The sequence below is a fragment of the Bubalus kerabau genome, chromosome 8 (assembly GCF_029407905.1).
Source record: "Bubalus kerabau isolate K-KA32 ecotype Philippines breed swamp buffalo chromosome 8, PCC_UOA_SB_1v2, whole genome shotgun sequence".
In the NCBI taxonomy this organism is placed as follows: Eukaryota; Metazoa; Chordata; class Mammalia; order Artiodactyla; family Bovidae; genus Bubalus; species Bubalus kerabau.
In genome coordinates, this window is record NC_073631.1 from 41,410,609 (window position 1) to 41,430,727 (window position 20,119).

Below are 20,119 nucleotides of genomic sequence, written 5' to 3' on the forward strand. Positions count from 1 at the left end.
AGAGAAAATACCCTCTCTGTCACTCCCTAACATTTAGGTTACATATTTATATATAGAATAGATATGTATATGTTTTAGAGTATTACATTCCTTTCTAATGCTGATAATTTGCAAATTTATACTGCTCACGGAGTTTACATCAGCTTCCAGCTCTTTTCATAACACTTTCCTGTACCATGGTTGTGATGGCCTTCATGCTCACTGTGGGCTAGGTCCTGGATGGGTGAGTCACAAGCATTCATCCAGCGTGCAAACTATCAATAAAAATTCATCAGTTTCATTTTGAGAATATCCTCAGATCCTGTATTCCTACTTAATGTTATCGGTTTCCCTAGCAGCTCAGATGGTAAAGAATCCACCTGCACTGCGGGAGACCTGGGCTTGATCCTTGGGTTGGGAAGATCCCCTGGAGGAGGGCTTGGCAACCCACTCCAGTATTCTTGCCAGAATTCCCTTGGACAGAGGAGCCTAATGGGCTACAGTCTTGGGGTCATAAAGAGTCGGACATGACTGAGCGACTAAGCACAAAACGTTATCATTGTAATTTTCATCAGCAACCTCAGTATCAGATCAGATCAGTCTCACAGTCGTGTCCGACTCTTTGCGACCCCATGAACCGCAGCACACCAGGCCTCCCTGTCCATCACCAACTCCCGGAGTTCACCCAGACTCACGTCCATCGAGTCAGTGATGCCATCCAGCCATCTCATCCTCTTTATATTTTATTTGAAAATGCCTATTTTTGCTTTTAAATTTTAATATGCAAGTTACTACAGTGATCACTATCCCTTTTTGACAGTTTAGTTCAATGTTATGTTTCATATTTGTATTTATCTTTGAATCATTTCATCATATTTATAAAATGTATGTATTTTTTGCTTTAATATCCCCTATGTGTTTTTAAACTTTTCCCCTGTGTTATTGTACAGTTTCAGTTGCTTACTGTTTTCCCTGCCACCAAAGTCAGGTTATTCCAGACTGTTTCTTCTATTTTATTTATCATAATTGTAGTAGAAGAACACATGGAGACTTAACAGTGCATCTAATTTTAAGAAATAGAATTATTCATTCAAGTTTCTTCTGACCACTAATGTTATTGTATCTTTTATATTAACTGTGAAACATTCTTTTCTTAATATATTGAGTAAATTGCCTCTGAGGAATCCATTTTATAGTTTTTCCATAGAGTAAATCTAAGGAGTTAAAAATTTTAACTACTTGACGACCTGGAGAAATCTTCTGAATTTAGAAGAAAACTTTTATTTGTTCATCAGACGTGATTAGCTGAACTCTTTTTTTTTTTCTGGGGATAATATGCTATTCATTTCTTTATAATTTTTGTTTTGTTTTGTTTTCTTGTTGTTGGGATTCAATAGAGCATATGTACAAATATTATATCAAAATCCTTAGTATCATTTTAGTGTCATATATTCAGTGTCATCCAACTCATATTTCCAGTTCAGTTCTATTCATTTACTCAGTGCATCTTTGACTCCTAGCGTCCTCAAGGAGAAAAACAGCAGCTTAAACCAATTAACTCAGGAGACTGGACGGTGTTCATATTGCATCATAACTGAATTCATTGTTTACAGTTCAGCGTGACCTAACACCCTGACCAGAAAAATTATACCTGGCTGAAGGCTCAGCATCTTTTTCTCTCTATTCATTATTCATTAACTGGGCATGGGCAGCTGCAGCTGCCCTGATGAATCCCCACAGCTTATTGATGCAAGTGATTTACTGAAAGGGAGGCTTTCCTGTATATCAGTCAGAACTGGTAACCAGCCTTAATGCTTAGATTCCAGTGGTGAATAGTGGTTACAGAGCCAGTCTTATCTTTAATCCATAGAGCTGATAACAACATGTCAGCATAGAGCAGCCTTTTAGTCTTGGTGTCTCTATGAAAGTCTACTGTAAATATCATACATCTATGATTATTATTTTCATTAGGTGATAATATGCCTAGAGGCACATTATGTATCCAAAATTTTATTTGATATTGGGAATACAACAGTGACAAAAAATTTCAAGAATCAAAAATATCTATATTGAGAAAGTGGCAAGGCCCTATTGTAAATAATATCTATTAAGTAGTTGTAAAAAAGAAAAGGATGTATTTGGAGGTGGAAGTTTTAAAATATACACATATAGACATTGTAGAATTTTATATAAGTCTATAGTCTTTGGTTTTTGAAAAACTTGTTTTGGTACACAAGAACCCATTCATTTAACCCCTTCACTGCTGCTGCTAAGTCGCTTCCGTCATGTCTGACTCTGTGCGACCCCATAGACAGCAGCTCACCAGGCTCCCCCGTCCCTGGGATTCTCCAGGCAAGAACACTGGAGTGGGTTGCCATTTCCTTCTCCAATGCATGAAAGTGAAAAGTGAAAGTGAAGTTGCTCAGTCGTGTCCTACTCTTCGCAACCCCATGGACTGCAGCCTACCAGGCCCCTCTGTCCATGGGATTTTCCAGGCAAGAGTACCAAGCCTTTCCATGGTTTTTTGTAAGTATGTGGTTTGTAATAGGTTTTATATGAAAAAAAACAAACAATCAGCATCACATGAGCTTGAGAACACTGAGGGTAAATATTATTTTCTTTAGTGGAGCTTATCTCAGAGTTTTGATGTGCCAATGTGCTTTGTTATTTCCTTAATGGAAGAGTAGAAGAGTATTACTACCTCAACTTATTTTAAGTTGCAGCCAACCCTTATAGAATCTGCAGGGACTGTTTGCTTTTCAAATATCCTTTGACAAATATTACTGGCCATATTGCTATGTGCATGCGTCTGTTATTCAGTAATAATAAAACAGTGATTCTGCCCTGTGGAGGGTAGAAAAATTGAGACATCCGTTAATATGCTTATTACTAGTCAATTCTAATTTTTTAATGAAAAAAAATTGTGTGTCTAATTTAAACTATTGATATTTTAAAGCAGTGAACTTGCAGTTTTAATGTGTATCACGATCACCTGGAGGGTTTGTTGAATTACTGAATTGCTGGTCCCCTTCCTGACATTGGGGCTTCTCTTGTAGCTCAGTCAGTAAGGAATCTGCCTGCAATGCAGGAGACCTGGGTTCGATCACTAGGTTGGGAAGATCCCCTGGAGAAGGAAATGGCAACCCACTCCAGTATCCTTGCCTGGAAAATCTCATGGACTGAGGAGCCTTGTGGGCTGCAGTCCATGGGGTCGCAAAGAGTCAGGCACGATTGAGCGACTGACATTTTCCTGACATTTCTGATTGACTGGGCCTAGGGTGGAACCTCTGACTTGCATTCTAAAATGCTTCAGTGGTTGGTGATACTGCTTCTTCAAGGACTAAACTGTTAGAAGCCTCTGCTTTAAAATAAATATTGAGGCTTTTTACTAATTTAGAATGTTTGCAGTGGAGAAGCATAATGACATCATTTATTTGGTGAGACCTGCTTTACATTCATATTATTAATGGAAGTAGTTTATTTTAATTTTCCCTCCTCTTATTCAAGTCAATTGTGCCCATAGAGAATCATAGAATAGAGGATGAATTTTAAATTATAAGAAAATTCATGACTGAATCCAGGACCAAGTCCCAGTTATTATTTTTATTCTTTTCTTTATTAACAGTTGGAATCATGGTAGATGTGTTAGGTTAAGTGTTTTGTTCTGTGGTGCTTCTTTGCCTTATCATTCTTTCTTTCTTCTTATCCTTAACACTACACACACCTAACCTTTGCTTTAGAAAATAATATGAGTTAGTAATTTCTGCATGTAGGCTTTTTGTCAAATTTTAGACTTTCAGCACTGCTGTTTCATTATTTTGTATATTCAGTTTGTTACTAGAGGGGCACTTATATCTTTGTTGCTTTCACATGGATTAAAAATAATGATCCTTCTTTAACTCTGCTTATCGATGACAAATTTTACAGTCCGAATGACATATACCCAGATGTGCACACGTACACACAGAATCATATCTAACTAAACCACAGTTGCCAAATATAGTCCTTCTCCTTATTATAGAGAGTATATTTTCATGTCTTCTTCAACATTGTTTCATTTGAAAAATAATTTGGTCATGACCTGTTAAATTGATTTCATTACATAATAATGAGTTGGACTTGCAGCTTTAGAAATCATTGATTTTTTTAAAGCCCTTTTGCTAATATTTGTGTCTAAATAATCTTTCCCATGTTGCAACTTTCCTAGGGAAACAAGGAAGTGTGTATATGTGTGTGTGTGTGTGTGAGAGAATTAAAATATCTTGGGATACTAATGGGTTATCTGGTTGTCCAAATTCTCAGAGCCATCTAGAAAGCTGGACACTATCACTTCTTTGTAAAGTTTGTTTTTGCCACATCGTACCACCCTTATGAGATTGTCCACTTAAGTTCTTTCTCTTGTTTATCAGTTGTATTACTGCAGTATGCTGTAAAATAGTCAAATGTTGCAGTTCTTTTTTCAGTTTTGTTTTGTGGAAATTACCTTAGGAAAGTGGAATACATTTACAGATATGCATTTTGGATAAATGAGTGAGATTGTTAGTTACTTGCCAGAGGAGAAACTGAATTACCTTGCCAGGGTAATTTAATAATCAGAAGCATAGTTCAAATAGGTAGAAAATTAATCTTCAACCTTAAACTCTGTGGGATTTTCTTGAATCAATATTGATTGAATCTTTGCTCCTACCTCAGGAGACAACTTGGTTGAAGTTAGGATTCATTTGTACTTAGAGTTACAATGGATCTCTTCTTTCTGAGCATTTGTACTTTCCTTTTTTAAAGCAAAAATTGATACACATGGAAAGCATGCAAAAATCAAGGGACTATGCCAAAATAATCCTTCATTGCTATTATTTTTTGTGTTCATGTGTAAGATTAGTTGTCAAATTAAGAATTATATAAAGTTGTAGCATAAGTGGTGAATTTATTTCAAGGGGGAACTTTTAATTTGGTTGTATTCTATTCTTTAAGTGTACATTTTAATAAGTGCTGTACATGGGAAAGCTCTGGTCCTCTCAGGATGTTCCTGGGTGACTCCAATGTTGAGGAAACTAGGAGAGAAGTTAGGTTATAATGTGAATCCTATCATAAAGATACAATGTGAATGTTAGTGGCTGAATGGAAATTTGTGGTGTCTGATATTATCATGGGAATATTTTAAAATATTCTTACAAGAATATGCATTTGGCAAATGAAGAAGTGAATGTGAGACTATCTGTGTTAGGATACATTGTAATATTCTCTTTATTGTCTGTCTTTTCTTTATAGCCAGAAAAGAATGATAGTGAACCAGGCAGCCAGAGGATAAAACCTGTTTTTATCGATGATGCTAATTTTGGGCGACAAATATCCTATCAGCATGCAGCCGTTCATATTCCCACTGACATCTATGAGGGCTGTAAGTAAAAGGATGTGAACAACTCTTGGAATACCATGTTCTTAATCTATCTTATGTATCTTATTTTTGAAAAAAAAAAAAAAAAAGGGGGAGCAAACTTGATGCTCTTATTTACATGTTATTTAAGAGTCTATGATAAACTCTGATTTATGCAAAAGAAGAAACCTAATTTCCATGAGCAGTATATTGTCATCGGGCCTCACTATGTGAATAATTGCAGGAGAGCCTGTAGCCATGGTGGTGTCCTCCTCTTTTAACAAATAATTCTGCCTTTCCAGTTGGTATCAATAACTTCCAAGTAATACATGCATTTATAAAAAATTAAAACTATGTAGTATTAGTGCACACAAATATTTTTACAAGGACACCAAACTGGTAAAGAAAGAGCAATGTGCATTGTAGACTCTCCAGTTCTTACCACAACTTACTGTGTTTTACTTATCTTTCTCGCTCTCTGATCTCTGCCTTACCCTACGATGTGAAAATACCTCCCTCTTAGTTTACTGTGAACTCAAGGTAGAAAAGGGTTGGGTAAAGGAATAAATGATACTCTAAAGAAAAAGAAAAACTTCAAATTGAGTGAGAAGGCTTCACTGCAAGGAAAGGAGGGGAGTACGTTTGTAGGAAGATACAGGAGAGGAAGCTTATGGCAGTGATATTCCTTGGACACCCTATGTGCTAATAAGGGCAGAGCCTGACAGTTCTAACTAGGAATTCTCCTGAGGGCAACGTAATCGCATAGAAGATGAGCTGTGACCCAGAAAGCAGAGTCTTTGCCCAGTCACAACTCTGGTTTTACATGTTATCCTTTTCTAACCGGTTCCTACCCTTCCTGCTTGTATCTGCCTTTCACATAAGTAAATGGTAAGGAGAAAGAACCACTTGAGATTTTTAAAAGTGTGTTTCTAATAGTCCCCTTAACTAAAAACACTGTAAAATGTATTGAGTGTCCAGAGTGTACACATAATTGCCTGGATTCTGGATGCAGACAGCCTAGATTAAGTTAAATTTCAAACCTAAATTTTAGCAGTATTTCCTTGGGCAAATTTATTAACTTTCTGGGCAAGCATTTTTTGCACCTGTAAAATGGGGATAAAATTACTAGCCCAAAAGTTCATTTGAGAATAAAGTAAGTTAATATACTTGAGTTTCCACAGTAGTGCCAAACTCAAAGTAAGCATTATATAAATGTTTGCTGTTATGACTAATTACAAATGAAGTTTATTTAGTAGTAGTGTTAGTCAATCAGTTGTGTCCAACTCTTTGCGATCCCACAGACTGTAGCCCACCAGGCTCCTCTGTCCATGGGATTCTCCAGGCAAGAATACTGGAGCGCATTGCCATTCTCGTCTCCAGAGGATTTTCCCGAACTGGGGATCAAACCCGGGTCTCCTGCATTGCAGGCAGATTCTTTCCTGTTGGAGCTACAGGGAAGACTAAAGTTTGTTTAGACGAAAGAATTAAGTACAGGACGAATACAAGAAATTAGCTTTTGTTTTCTGGATTCACTCTGAGATTGTTGATTAAAAGGGAATTTTTAAGTGCATGCCTGACTAATCTCATAATATAAATCTCATCTTCTGTTTTATTTTATTCATTTGTTTTGTTTCACCTTTTTAATATTTTAAAAAGTACATGTTTTCATCATGTCATTTCTTTAAAAATATTGAACATATGATTTTGCTGTATGATAGGAACAATATGGTATGTGTAAGTAGTTACATAATTTCATTTCTTTACAACTTAGCTGTATTGATTCTAAGTCCTTTTAGAAATTACTAGGATCCAGGTTGGATTTTTATATTTTTTTGTTTTTACTTTGCTGCATTCTTTTTTCAAGAATATTTTTGATGTTTGCAATTAAATTTTACAACTTATGACAACAATTATCAGATAATACTGAGCTGTATGGTTGTGTTTCTCGTTTTTTTAAAAATAATGTTTCATCCACTTTATTAGACATAATTATCACCTGTTGATTTTTGGGTATGTCAGCAAAATAATAATCTTATTACTCTAAAATTATATCTTTCTTGTGAATTCACTTTAGAAGAACAAACTGGTTGGATATACAATTTCTGAGTCAAAGCATTTTTATGTTGATACTCTGTGGTCATCATGTCACTGTTGTCTGGTCTATATTACTGTGTTGAACAAACATGAGGCCAGCTTGAGTGTTTTTAATTTGTTAGCAGACTTTCATGATCATGTTTCTGTTTTGTTGCCAATAGTGATTATCCAGATATTCTCAAACTTTCCATTAAATTCTTGAGGAAGGGTAATAGAACTTTGTCCAGGGAGAGAGAGATCTCCCTCTTCCCCAGTTCTTCTTGAGTTTTTTTGGCTGGTCTAAAATTGACAGAAGACAGATTAATAGATTAATTTAAAATCAGTTTGCACGTATGAGTGGTGCCAGTGGTAAAGAATCTGCCTGCCAATGCAGGAGACACAGGGGACACGAGTTTGATGCCTGGGTTGGGAAGATCACCTGGAGTGGGAAATGGGAAGCCACTCCAGTATTCTTGCTGGAGAATCCCAGGGGCAGAGGAGCCTGGCAGGATATAGTCCATGAGGCTGCAGAGTCAGAGACGACAGATCAGAGCAGACCAAATCATAAAAATGGTACCCTCACAGTGTCCAAAGCAGGCCAATTACATATCATTTTTAGACAAACAAACAACATGTGAAGAGATAAGACAAGGCAGCTTGTGCTTGGGGTAGCTGACTAACGAAGTAACAACATATGTTTGTACAGCTCGCTTAGCTTTGAATTCCTTACCTCTGCTGATAGGAGTGCATACCTTCATGTGGAAGATGTATTTCCTACTTTTAGAGGGTAAGAGAGACATGGTTGTATTTTTTTATACTTTATTTTCCATTGGCTATTTCTCACATAACTCTTAATTCAGAATAATCAATATGCTACTGAGGTATATCTTGGAGCAGCCTACTCTGGGCTACAGCAACCTCACACATTTAAAAAAAAAAAATTTCTTTTTCTAAAAGCTGTGTTACCACAGTAGAAGAAATGTTAATATTGCATGCATGTTTAAAATAGAAAATAAAGGTCTCAAACAATAACACCTCCCAAAGCTAATCATGACTAACAGTTTGGGGCATAGTCTTATAAAATATGTATTTAAATGCAAACACAAACTAATGAAATAATCCAAATGGGATTTTTCATATTGCTTTTCAACTTGCTTCCCCACCAACCTGTTCTGCTTGCCTTGCTTATAGTAGAGAGATTTGTTGTTGTTAAACTATTAAAAGGCTGAAAATAGAGAGGAGAAAGGTATCTCTTTAGGAGTAGGTTATCCAGGGAATAGAAAAGCAAAATAACTTTGATTAACTTTTCAATGAAGTGATATTGAATAAATAAGTGAAAAATGCATTTTCCCTAGGTAATTAGAACCTAAAATCATTAGAACCTAATTCACCAGTCTAGTAAATTATATACCAGTAAATTATAGTGTCTCATTTTATTACTGTAACTTTGTTAAAAATTTTTGAAGAGGAAACTCAAACTGAGTCTTTAATGAAAGTCCACATCACTGGTAAAAAATGGAGTCAAGTTTCATATAAATTCTAATTCTAAACTTTATAAGTACAGTAATAGATAAAATTTCTAGTGTTTTCATTTGACTTAATTTTGACTCATATTACTTGCGAGCCAAGATCTAACTCCACAGGAGTTAGTAAAATACTGATTTTGCATGAGAATCTTCATTTTCTTATTTCTTTTGCTCTTTTTTTTTTCATTGAAGTCACATTCATTAATGTCTTCATCTATTTTATGCTGGAACAAACATAAAATTGACACATAAAGTAAATCCAAGTATCCTTTTTTCATATTGATGTCATATAATATACATACCTTCTTTTAAAATACTATAGAAGAGTTTTGACTTTTTGTAAATGTTTCTCTTTCTAATTTAGAATAAACTGTTAGTGGATATTTACAAAGGATGATTTTAATAGTCTCAGAGGCAAGTATTACTTTGATTACTTTGAAAATCAGGAAGAAAGAATATTGAAATATGTTTTCAGAAATTGTAAGAAATTTTGGTATATGGCATAATTTAAAAAAGAAAAAGAAGCTATGTCTTTGGATTGTGTATTTAGTCCTATTTATCTTGAAGAAATATTGGCTTCTCCTTTTTTGCTGAAATCTCATCAGTAAGTCTCTGACCTTGCCTGGCCTGCACCGCTTTAAAATTCATATCCGGTGTTATGAGCTATGTGAGTAAATGACATAGGAGTAAAATCAGAAATGTCAACAAGATCTTGAAAATTTAATAATTACTGGCATTTTTCATGCAGTTCATCAAAACATATCAGATGCACAGAATCATTCTAGATTCTGAAGTTAATAAATGGAAAAGCATACTTTAATTGAAGGCTTAACTGAAGGGAACAGCCTCTTCTTTCATTCAAAGACAGTTTGTGTCTCTGAATTCTCATAAGATATCTTGTGTTCTAATTTTCCAAAGGTGATTACTTTTGAAATTCCCTTGAATTCAATATGATTGCTTTTGCTCCATGATATATTTGAAGTTTTCAAACAGTGTATTTAATTAAAATGTTATCTGAAAGCTTTTAGTTTTGAGGATTTTACTGGTTAAAACTTATTTTAGAGGGCACCCAAACTACACTTAATTTTTTAATCATTTATCTGTTTCAGTATAAAAATAGTGAACTTGATAGAAAGGGCTGAATATTCTGACAATTTTTTTAATCACAGAGCTTTATTAATGTGTTAATTATTTTTGATTCAAGTATAAGGAATGCTTTTATAGACTATTTTGGTCATTTGTCATTAGAAATTTATGTTAATATTTATTTGCAGAATTATTATAGTTGTAAAAATTATACATTACTACGAGAAAACAATAGGGAGCTCCAACTTATGTAACTTTCAGGTACTAGATACTTTTGTTCTTATACTACCTTTTGAGGTAAACTAGAAGGCAATGGCACCCTACTCCAGTACTCCTGCCTGGAAGATCCCATGGAGGAGCCTGGTAGGCTGCAGTCCATGGGGTCGCTGAGGGTCGGACACAACTGAGCGACTTCACTTTCACTTTTCACTTTCATGCATTGGAGAAGGAAATGGCAACCCACTCCAATGTTCTTGCCTGGAGAATCCTAGGGACGGGGGAACCTGGTGGGCCGTCTTTGGGGTCGCACAGAGTCGGACACGACTGAAGAGACTTAGCAGCAGCAGCAGCAGGCAATTTATAATTTCTATTTTAGAAATTTAAAAATGAACATACTTCTGTCACAGAGATACAATGATTTTGATTGAGGAAGACAGGAGAATTTTCTGGGGTTGTATTAATATCCTTGGAGGTCTCATATACTTCAACAAATATACTTTTTATAAATTAAATTATCTATAATCACTAATACTGTGTTCTCATTTATCTTTTCTTACATTGAGGTATAGTTTGTGTACAGTATTATATAAATTTCATATGTACAGCATAGTGGTTCACAATTTTTTAAAGGTTATACTCCATTTATTGTTATAATAAAATATTGCCTATATTCTCTATGCTGTGCAATATATCCTGTAGCTCATTTATTTTATAAATATTAGTTTGTATCTCTTAACCCCCTACTCCTATCTTGCCTCTCTTAATGTTCATTTGTTTTGTCATAGAAAATATAACTACTGTATGTGAAATGATGTTAGTGTAAAAATTACAGAAGAGAAAGCTGCTAGGCTTTTGCTGTTTGTGTGATAGTCTTTCATAAGCAACTAATCTATTTCAAGATATGTGCACTATTTAATTAGAGAATGCTTATAGTTTACTTCTGCTGTTTTAAAAATCTGTTTATAATGGAAATATAGCACTAAACAAACAGATTAAAAAATCCTGTACTCAGGGAGTTTACATTGTGATGGAGATAGGGCATAAAATAAACAAACAGTTAAATAATGGAATATATTATAACATAATAAAAGCTTGAGATAAAAATAAAATAAGGGAGGGTTATATGCAGTTCCTGGGCTTCCCTATTCCCTGGTAGCTCAACTGATTAAGAATCCGCCTGTAATATAGGAGACCCCGTTTCGATTCCTGAGTCAGAAAGTTCTCCCAGAGAAGGGATAGGCTACCCACTCCAGTATTCTTGGACTTCCCTGGTGACCCAGAGAGTTAAGAATCTGCATGCAATGTGAGAGACCTGGATTTGATCCCTGGGTTGGGGAGATCCCCTGGAGAAGGGCATGGCAACCCACTCCGGTATTCTTGCCTAGAGAATCCCCATGGACAGAGAAGCCTGGTGCGCTACAGTCCTTGGTGGTGGAAAGACCTGGACATGACAGAGCAACTAAGCACAGCATAGCATAAGCAGTTCCTGGGTTAGGAGTTGGGGAGTTGATATGTAAAACATGGAGATAGGGAAGGCTTTGTGGATAAGATAACATAGTCTGTAGTTGGTGAGCATGAGAGTTGAAATTCTCTAGATATTGTTGCAGGCAGAGGGAAGAGAAAGCACCAAGATCTTGAGCCTGCTAGGTTCATAAAGAGCCTAAAGACCAGTGTGGGCATAGCTGAGGTAGCAGGTGGAAAGGAGCAGGTGTAGCAGCAGAGGCCTCATTGTATACAGCCTTGTGGATAATTGCAAAAGACTTTGATTTTCATTTTGAGATTATTTTAGTCTGTTTGGACTGTTCTAACAAAATGCTGTAGACAGAGTGGCTTATATAATAGATATTTATTTTTATAGTTTTGGGCACTGGAAGTCCAAGATTAAGTTGCTGACAGGTTTGATTTCTGGTGAGGTACAGAGAGCTTCCTGTTTTATAGATGGCCCCCATCTTGCCGTGTGCTCACATGACTACTTCTTTGTGCACATGCAGAGAGAGTGAGATCTGATATTTTTTCCTCTTTTTATATGACAGCAATCTGATTATGAAGGTGAGACACTAATTCCACTACAAATGTTCTACCCTCATAACCTCATCTATGCCTAATTACCTCCCAGAGGCCCCACTTACTAATACTGTTGCATTGCAGATTGGGTGTTCAACATACAGGTTTTGAGAAAACATAGAGATTAAGTCCATAACAGAGGGAACTCTGAGGTGTTTTTTGGATGAGGAATTACACTTTCATAAAAAGGTAGATGCTGGATACTTGGTTGAGAACAGACATAAAAGGCAAGAATTGAGGAGGAATGATGGGACCTTGGACCAAGGTTGTAGCTCAAGAAAGTATACCTATTAAAATATGTGGATTTTTATTTACAGGGCGGCAAAGGAGAAACGGACATTAAGAATAGACTTACAGACTTGGGGAGAAGGGAAGAGAGGATGAGATGTATAGAAAGAGTAATATGGAAATTTACATTGCCATATGTAAAATAAATAGCCAACAGGAATTTGCTGTATGGCTCAGGAAACTCAAACAGGGGTTGTGTATCAACCTAGAGGGGTGGGATTGGGAGGGAGGTTCGAAAGGGAGGGGATATATGTATATCTATGGTTGATTCATGTTGAGGTTTGACAGAAAAGAACAAAATTTTGTAAAGCAATTATCCTTCAATTAAAAAATAAATTAATTTTAAAAAATTGTGTAAATCTAATATACTTTTGAGATATACATTTTTCCTTCTTATTTTATGTGATGGAGACATTCTATTCAGTTAACTTAATTATCTCAAAATAGTGTGGCAAACAAATTTTATCCTCATAAATAAACATTATAAAAGCACTTTTAGTTGAGAACTAATAAACTAAGATAAATTTCCTTAGGTCTTTAAAGAGTAGTGAATTAATTCAAGTTCAGTAGAATATCAAAAGACCTTTTTTCTGTCTTTCTTCACAACTTTTAAATTTTCTTTTTGAGATAAATAAATTCCATGCAAGTTAGTTTCCTCCTCATCATTCAGTGTTATAAGTTAGAAACGGGATCGTAATCCTACAGAAAAACAGAGGGAAAATATATAGACATATTTCATTTTACCTGATTACATAAATCCTTACATATCCTTTCATTGGTGCAAACTGCTGAGCTTTTTTCAGGCTTGCCTGGTGTATTTCCTGTGATAGGCTTCTGGTTTGGGATTCACATCTCAGTACTGGCAAGTTTTGAACTTCGTAACTGTTGATGTATAGGTATGTGCATGGTAGTGTTTTAGCTGTTGTTTTCTGTAAAAACAAATAATCTTGAATTAATGCATAATCTATTTCTTTGAAGTAAAATGTTAATAGGGTTGTTCCACTTCCAGAATCTTGATTGGAATAACATATATGTTCCTGTTAAACGTCTTATGATTTTTACAATTGCTTTTGAGGCAAATATAACATTAAAATGCTTATTTTTCTTACTAAAATAAGAATATGATGATTTTATGAAATACAAACTAGTGTAAAGGAAAATATGTAAAATTACACTGATACAGATACTGTATGTCTGTGTATATGTTCATTAAATATACTAGTAGCAAATATATAATTACTAAGCAAATATACTGAAACACTACAAAATTTATACCTGACCTATTGCCTACTAAGCAAATATACTGAAACCCTACAAAGTTTATACCTGACCTTTTTTCCTTATCAGAAAGTATTATTATATATTTAATAATTTTTATCATGAGATATAAGTAGATATCTGTATTTCTCATTATCACCTTAAGATAAAATAAGAACTGATATTAAAAGGACAAAAGTATTGATAAATTTTCTTGATATTACAGGTTAGTACCAAATTAGATTATACCCTCAATGAATTAGTTCCTTTCTAATTCCAATTTGTCAGTGACACTATTATCTTTTAATTAATGTTTTAGAGATTATGTAGAATATTGATAATATACTGGAATAGTTTACTGCCTTTTTTTTTTCAGCATTGTCATATGTTTGTTTTTCAACACTAGGTTCCATTGCTATGTAAAATAAAATACTAGGGCACTATGAAGTGTAGCAGCAGTTCGTCTGAGGGATGGTAACAAACATGTTTAGAAATTACCCTGATTTTCCCACATGCTAGATCTTTCACAACATATATTGTAAAGTTTTCACTTTTACCTGATTAGCCTGAATTTAGTGACTATGCTTAATTGAACTTTGTTTGATAAGTACATACATTTAAAATTTCAAGTAGCAAAATGTGTTTAAGTGTACTTTAGCAATAAAATCACAAGCTTTAAAAAGAGATTGTCAAGGCTGTTGGAATAATGAGAGAAAATATGAAAAGTAAGAAGTATAACTCCAGAAAATGGAGATTAAAACCATGAAAGGGCATTAGGGAAAACTTTACAGTAAAGTGCTATAATGTGTAAGAAGAGTGGACGATTTATTATAAAATAAAATCAGATCAACTCAATAATATCTCAGTAATCATAAAATAAATTGGAAACACATTCAAGTTTATGGCCAAAGAAAGTACTTCATGTTAAGTCATTTCTATAAAATTTTCAAATAAATACTTTCAAGTTTTAAATTTTTTTCTAGAAATGTGAAAAGTTAATTAACTCATCGCTTCATTATAAAAAAAAGATGTAGCAGAAAAAAAGAAAAAAATCATAAGCCAGTTTTACTTTATGAATAATAATGAAAAATTCAATGAAAACATTGCCAAGCAAAGTAGCAATGAAAGAATAATGCCTGGAAACAACTGACTTGATAATTGAGTACTTTAGATGTCTAATAATGCTTTTATATTTTATATCAATTGATGCAAATTAAGCATTTACCTATTTTATTTTCAGTTTGAAATATAATTGGCATACAGAAGTATATAATTTTAAGGTATAAAATATAATTTGACTTACATATATCATGAAATGGTTGGCACAGTAGATTTAGTGAACATCTCATATAATTTAGTACTAAAGAAATGGAAAAAAATTTACATTCATTTTTAATTGAAGTCATTTTAATTAAAATCTTATCAAAATACTCCTACTAATGATAGAAACTGCTCTGATGATTAAGGAGAGCTGAGAAATTCCCACTACTTCTATACAGGTTTGTTTTTAGAGTATTTGTTGTCCTTGTTTTTATTTATTACAAATACGATTTTGGTTTAATTTAATTTAAATTGTTTTGTGCTAATTTTTTTCAGCAGATAATTACCAAAAATAAAGTTTTTGAAATTCTGGGTGATACATCATTCCATGCTATAGAGCTGTGTGTTTAAAGACTAAAAAATACCAATACAATATTATAAAGTAAGTAGCCTCTAATTAAAATAAATAAATTTAAATAAAAAAATAAAGACTAAAAAAATGAATGACCTTAAAATATTATCATGGTTATCATATTAACAAAGTAGCTTTTCTTTTTTCTTTAAAAATGCTATTTAAATCATAAAGCCATGATCCTAAGCCATGAAACCAGAAATCTGGTAAGGGCTAAAAAAAGGACACTTTTAAGAAGTACCATTTATTCTCTAACAAAATGATCATCTTGTGTGTGTGTGTGTCTGTATGTGTGTGTCTGTGTGTGTGTGTTTAAGGTTTAGCTTAATTAACTAGCATCACTTCTCATTAAGAGTATAGCAATGAAATAATAGAAACATGGGAAGACATGAGGTACTAATACAATTTTAGGATAGGATAATTGCTGCTGCTGCTGCTAAGTCACTTCAGTCGTGTCCGACTCTATGTGACCCCATAGACAGCAGCCCACCAGGCTCCTCCGTCCCTGGATTCTCCAGGCAAGAACACTGCAGTGGGTTGCCATTTCCTTCTCCAATGCATGAAAGTGAAAAGTGAAAGTGAAGTTGCTCAGTTGTGTCTGACCCTTAGCGACCCCATGGACTGCAACCTTCCAGGCTCCTCCGTCCATGGGATTTTCCAGCCAGGAGTACTGGAATGGGATGCCATTGCCTTCTCCAAGAATAATCTGATCATACTTAAAAGTATATTGCATTTATAAGATGAATGTATTATAGAAACATCATTAGAGAAAAACAATGAAATGAAGTGCAAACTTTCCCTTAGAACTTCATTTCATTGTTTTTCTCTAATGATGTTTCTATAATACATTCATCTTATAAATGCAATATAGTATTCATTCTCTGATAGGAAAATATTGACCAAAAGTAAACCCAAATGCCAACGAATATAGGAATCTTCTGATCTTACAGATACTAGCCCTTTAATTCATTCAGAATTATAGAATAACAGACCAATTAGCAATAACAGTTTCATGGATCTTGTAAATTGCTATGGACTGAATTGTGTCCCACATGGATTCACATGTTGGAGTCCTAACCCTCAGAGGTGACTGACTATATTTGGATAGGGTCTTTAGGGGGCAGTCAAGGATAAATGAGGTCATTAGGATGGGGCCCTAATCTGGTAGGATTGGTGGTTTTATAAGAAGAGGTATTCCTGCACAGGAAAGGCCATGTGAGGAGACAGCTGGAAAGATAGCAGTCTGCAGGCCTGAAAGAGAGTTCTCACCAGGAACCACACTGGCACTCACTTTGATCTTGGACTTGTCAGCCTCTAGAACTCAGAGAAAATACCTAGTCTGTGTTATTTTATTATGGCAACCCAAGCTGGCTAAGACACAGTTTTGTTTCCAGGGAAAAATTGGAATAGGCTTAAACTCGTTTATATATATATTATATAAAAATAACGGTATTGGAGAAGTCTCTTGAGAGTCCCTTGGACTGCAAGGAGATCCAGCCAGTCAATCCTAAAGGAAATCAGTTCTGAATATTCATTGCAAGGACTGATGCTGAAGCTGAAACTCCAATACTTGGGCCACCTGATGCGAAGAACCAACTCATTGGAAAAGACCCTAATGCTGGAAAAGATTGAAGGCAGGAGAAGAGGATTACAGAGGATGAGATGATTGGATGGCATCACCAACGTGATGGACATAAGTTTGAGTAAGCTCTGGGAGTTGGTGATGGACAGGGAAGCCTGGCGTGCTGCAGTCCATGGGGTCACAAAGTGTCGGATATGACTGAGTGACTAAACTGAATTGATATATAATGAGCTGAAAATTTAAGTTGGTTATGTCATACTTCTAAACATACATTAAAATCTAAAGTATTTGGCTGTTTAAATTTGGATTTGCAAAAGAATTTTTGGCATTTTAATTTAGAATCTTATTTTCTATACTTCCCCTTTGAAGTAGTTGTGCTGTGGAAATCAGTTTATGCTTGCCAACTCAATAGATGAATAGACTTACCTATTTATTGGAAAGACAGTTAATTTGTAATTTTAAGTATATATAGCAGTAATAATTAGATTGTTTTCTTGGAACATTCCCTAAGTTATAATTCCCTAAATTTATAGGTCCATAGGCTCTGCAGATATAGAGCCTAAAATTTATAGTTACTGAGGTGTGGTTTTGTTTTGTTATTTTTTAAGAGAGGGCAAAAGAATATTGTAACAACTTGACTGACTGTCCATTCATTTGATCATGTATCCTGTGTCCAAAATGGTGCCAGAGTCACTCTGACAAGTTTTTTCTTGTCTGTGCAGTAAACATTGTCCTGTGTACATTACAAAGTGATTGTAATATTCTCCCCTGGTTGAATTTGTGAAGCATTCTAGTCTCTTATTTGAAATTTGAAGGATATTTTAAACCACAATTATATTTAAGATCTATAAAAAAACCTAGATCTTATTGAAAATAAAGTGGTACATTAGTTAGCCCTTGTGATAGCTTCTACTGCAAGATGGACTCAGTTCTTGTATATAAACATCTATCGTGGTGATTGTATCCATCTTCTGTATCATGTATTGACACTGTTCATTCAACCATGCCATGTTTTCTCAATTATGTTATACGTAATGAAATTATAACAGGATTCTTAATTGGGGTAATGATTTGCTGGCCAAACAAATTTGGGAAATGTTGTATAGCTTCCTCTTTGGAGATTCCTAGTACTTATTAACCTTTAAACAGAGAGAAATTATGCTAGAAATAAATAAAATTTAAGTCATTTTACTGATTATTTTTCATATTTATATTACTGTGTAACATTAACATACTATAAGCTAGAAATAAATAAAATTTAATTCATTTTACTGATAATTTTTCATAATATTTCTATTATTTCAAGATAATATTTCTATTACTGTATAACAGTAACATACTATAAGTGTATATTTCATTTAATTCAAATAATAACACTACCCAAAAATTTTTATATTATTGGCAAGTGCCACAATACTTTTGATAAAATTTACAACTCATTTTGTTTTCTCCTTGAGTCACCTTGTCCAGCTGTGCCAGGCAGTTTCCTGTAAAGATTTAACTTTATTTTGTTAGATTCAAACTTTTTCAGTAAATGACTAGATAAAGATGACTTTCCTGGTAACAGATAATAAGATGGTCTCAGTTACTTTTAGATATAAATACAGTATATAAAAAGCAAAAACACAGTCTTAGTTCCAAATGTGATTTATCATTAACCCCTACTGCTCTACACCCCCTGCACCGTAGGTTAGGGCTAACGGAAGCCGACAGTGGAAAAGAGGCGGAAGGGATGGGGTGCTTCCTAGCTGTATGGATTTTGCCCCCACCAGGTAGAAGTGCTAAGGGGAAGGGAGGGCAGAGAATGGTTGGTATCTGGCTGGCTGGCTTTGGCAAGGCTAGGTAGATGTAGTTATGTGGTAAACAATTTAAACTAACTTTTTCTCTTGGGGAGAGATTGTGTGGGTTATTTAGAAATCTCTTATGTGGGCATCCTCTCCATAGTTCCTTTAAACCAGCAGACACATATCTCTATACCATGTGAGGATGTTCTGCTACTGGTTTCTGTGGCTTTGGGTGTCATTTTGGATTTGTCTCCTCAGTACTATAAGAGAATAGTGCATTCTTCATGCTGCAAGGCAGCCTTAGCAGATGCAACCCAATCAGCCAAAATTTGGATAAAAAATGTTGCATCATTCTTAATATTTTACAGTATGTTTTTACTATTTTTCTTTGCAAAGTTTCTCCTGTACTGCTGTGTATTTGGATAAATATTTAAGAAAGGGCCACTGGAAAGTCTTTTATTCCTAGGAACCTCATGAAGATTGTTTGGTGAGTCCAGAAAAGTTTTTCAAGAATCTGTCAACATACAAGGTTACTCTTGGTATTGCATCAGTGTTTTTTATCTAATAATATTAATGTTCATGTGTAAGTCACTTAGGTACCAGCCCTCCATAACTCACTAAAGAAAAATCGCAGATCTTTCTGTAATTTCTTGAAACTGAAGTATATTTCTCAGTGTTGTTGCTAAGGAAGGGGGCCCTCAGATATTGTATAATATGATTATTAAACTTCCTTATTTTCTATTCATTTTTCATATTTTATCAGAAGTTGTGAAAATTTTTTCTGTTAATTTTTTAAAATCTGTTACCGAATAAGGATATTCAGGGATTTGTTAAAGGTCAAATTATTGCTGTTTTTTAAAAATTTGTTTAGAGGAAAATACAAATAAAAATCCATTGTCTCATTGTTTATAAAAAGATATTAAAAAGGGAACATGGAAGACATCAAAAAGGACATGTGCACAATTCAAAATCTCTATAAATTGATAGCTGGAGATGAGACGTCTACTTGGCTAGCTTTTTATGATGGCTATAACAAGTGACAGGCCATTCAAAGGCTGAAGAAGAAAGATAATGAAATATTAAATTAGAACAGCTTCCAAAACAGACTGACAGTACTGTTCGCTGCAAATTAAAAAGGGATTGACAACTGAAGAGAGAATAGAGGTCTGGAATTTGAGATGAGAATTTTTTAATCATCTGGCATTTTGCTTCATG

At 34.5% G+C, this 20,119-nt stretch overlaps 1 protein-coding gene across 10 annotated transcripts in view; it reads left to right on the plus strand.

The window, feature by feature from the left end:
• CACNA2D1 (calcium voltage-gated channel auxiliary subunit alpha2delta 1) overlaps positions 1 to 20,119 on the plus strand; it is a 533,324-nt gene that overhangs the window by 336,609 nt on the left and 176,596 nt on the right. For all 10 annotated transcript variants that reach the window (XM_055590113.1, XM_055590111.1, XM_055590110.1 and 7 more), the window contains exon 6: positions 5,248 to 5,377. In XM_055590113.1, the coding sequence (XP_055446088.1) occupies positions 5,248 to 5,377 (130 nt within the window). The remainder of the gene's footprint in view (positions 1 to 5,247; positions 5,378 to 20,119) is intronic.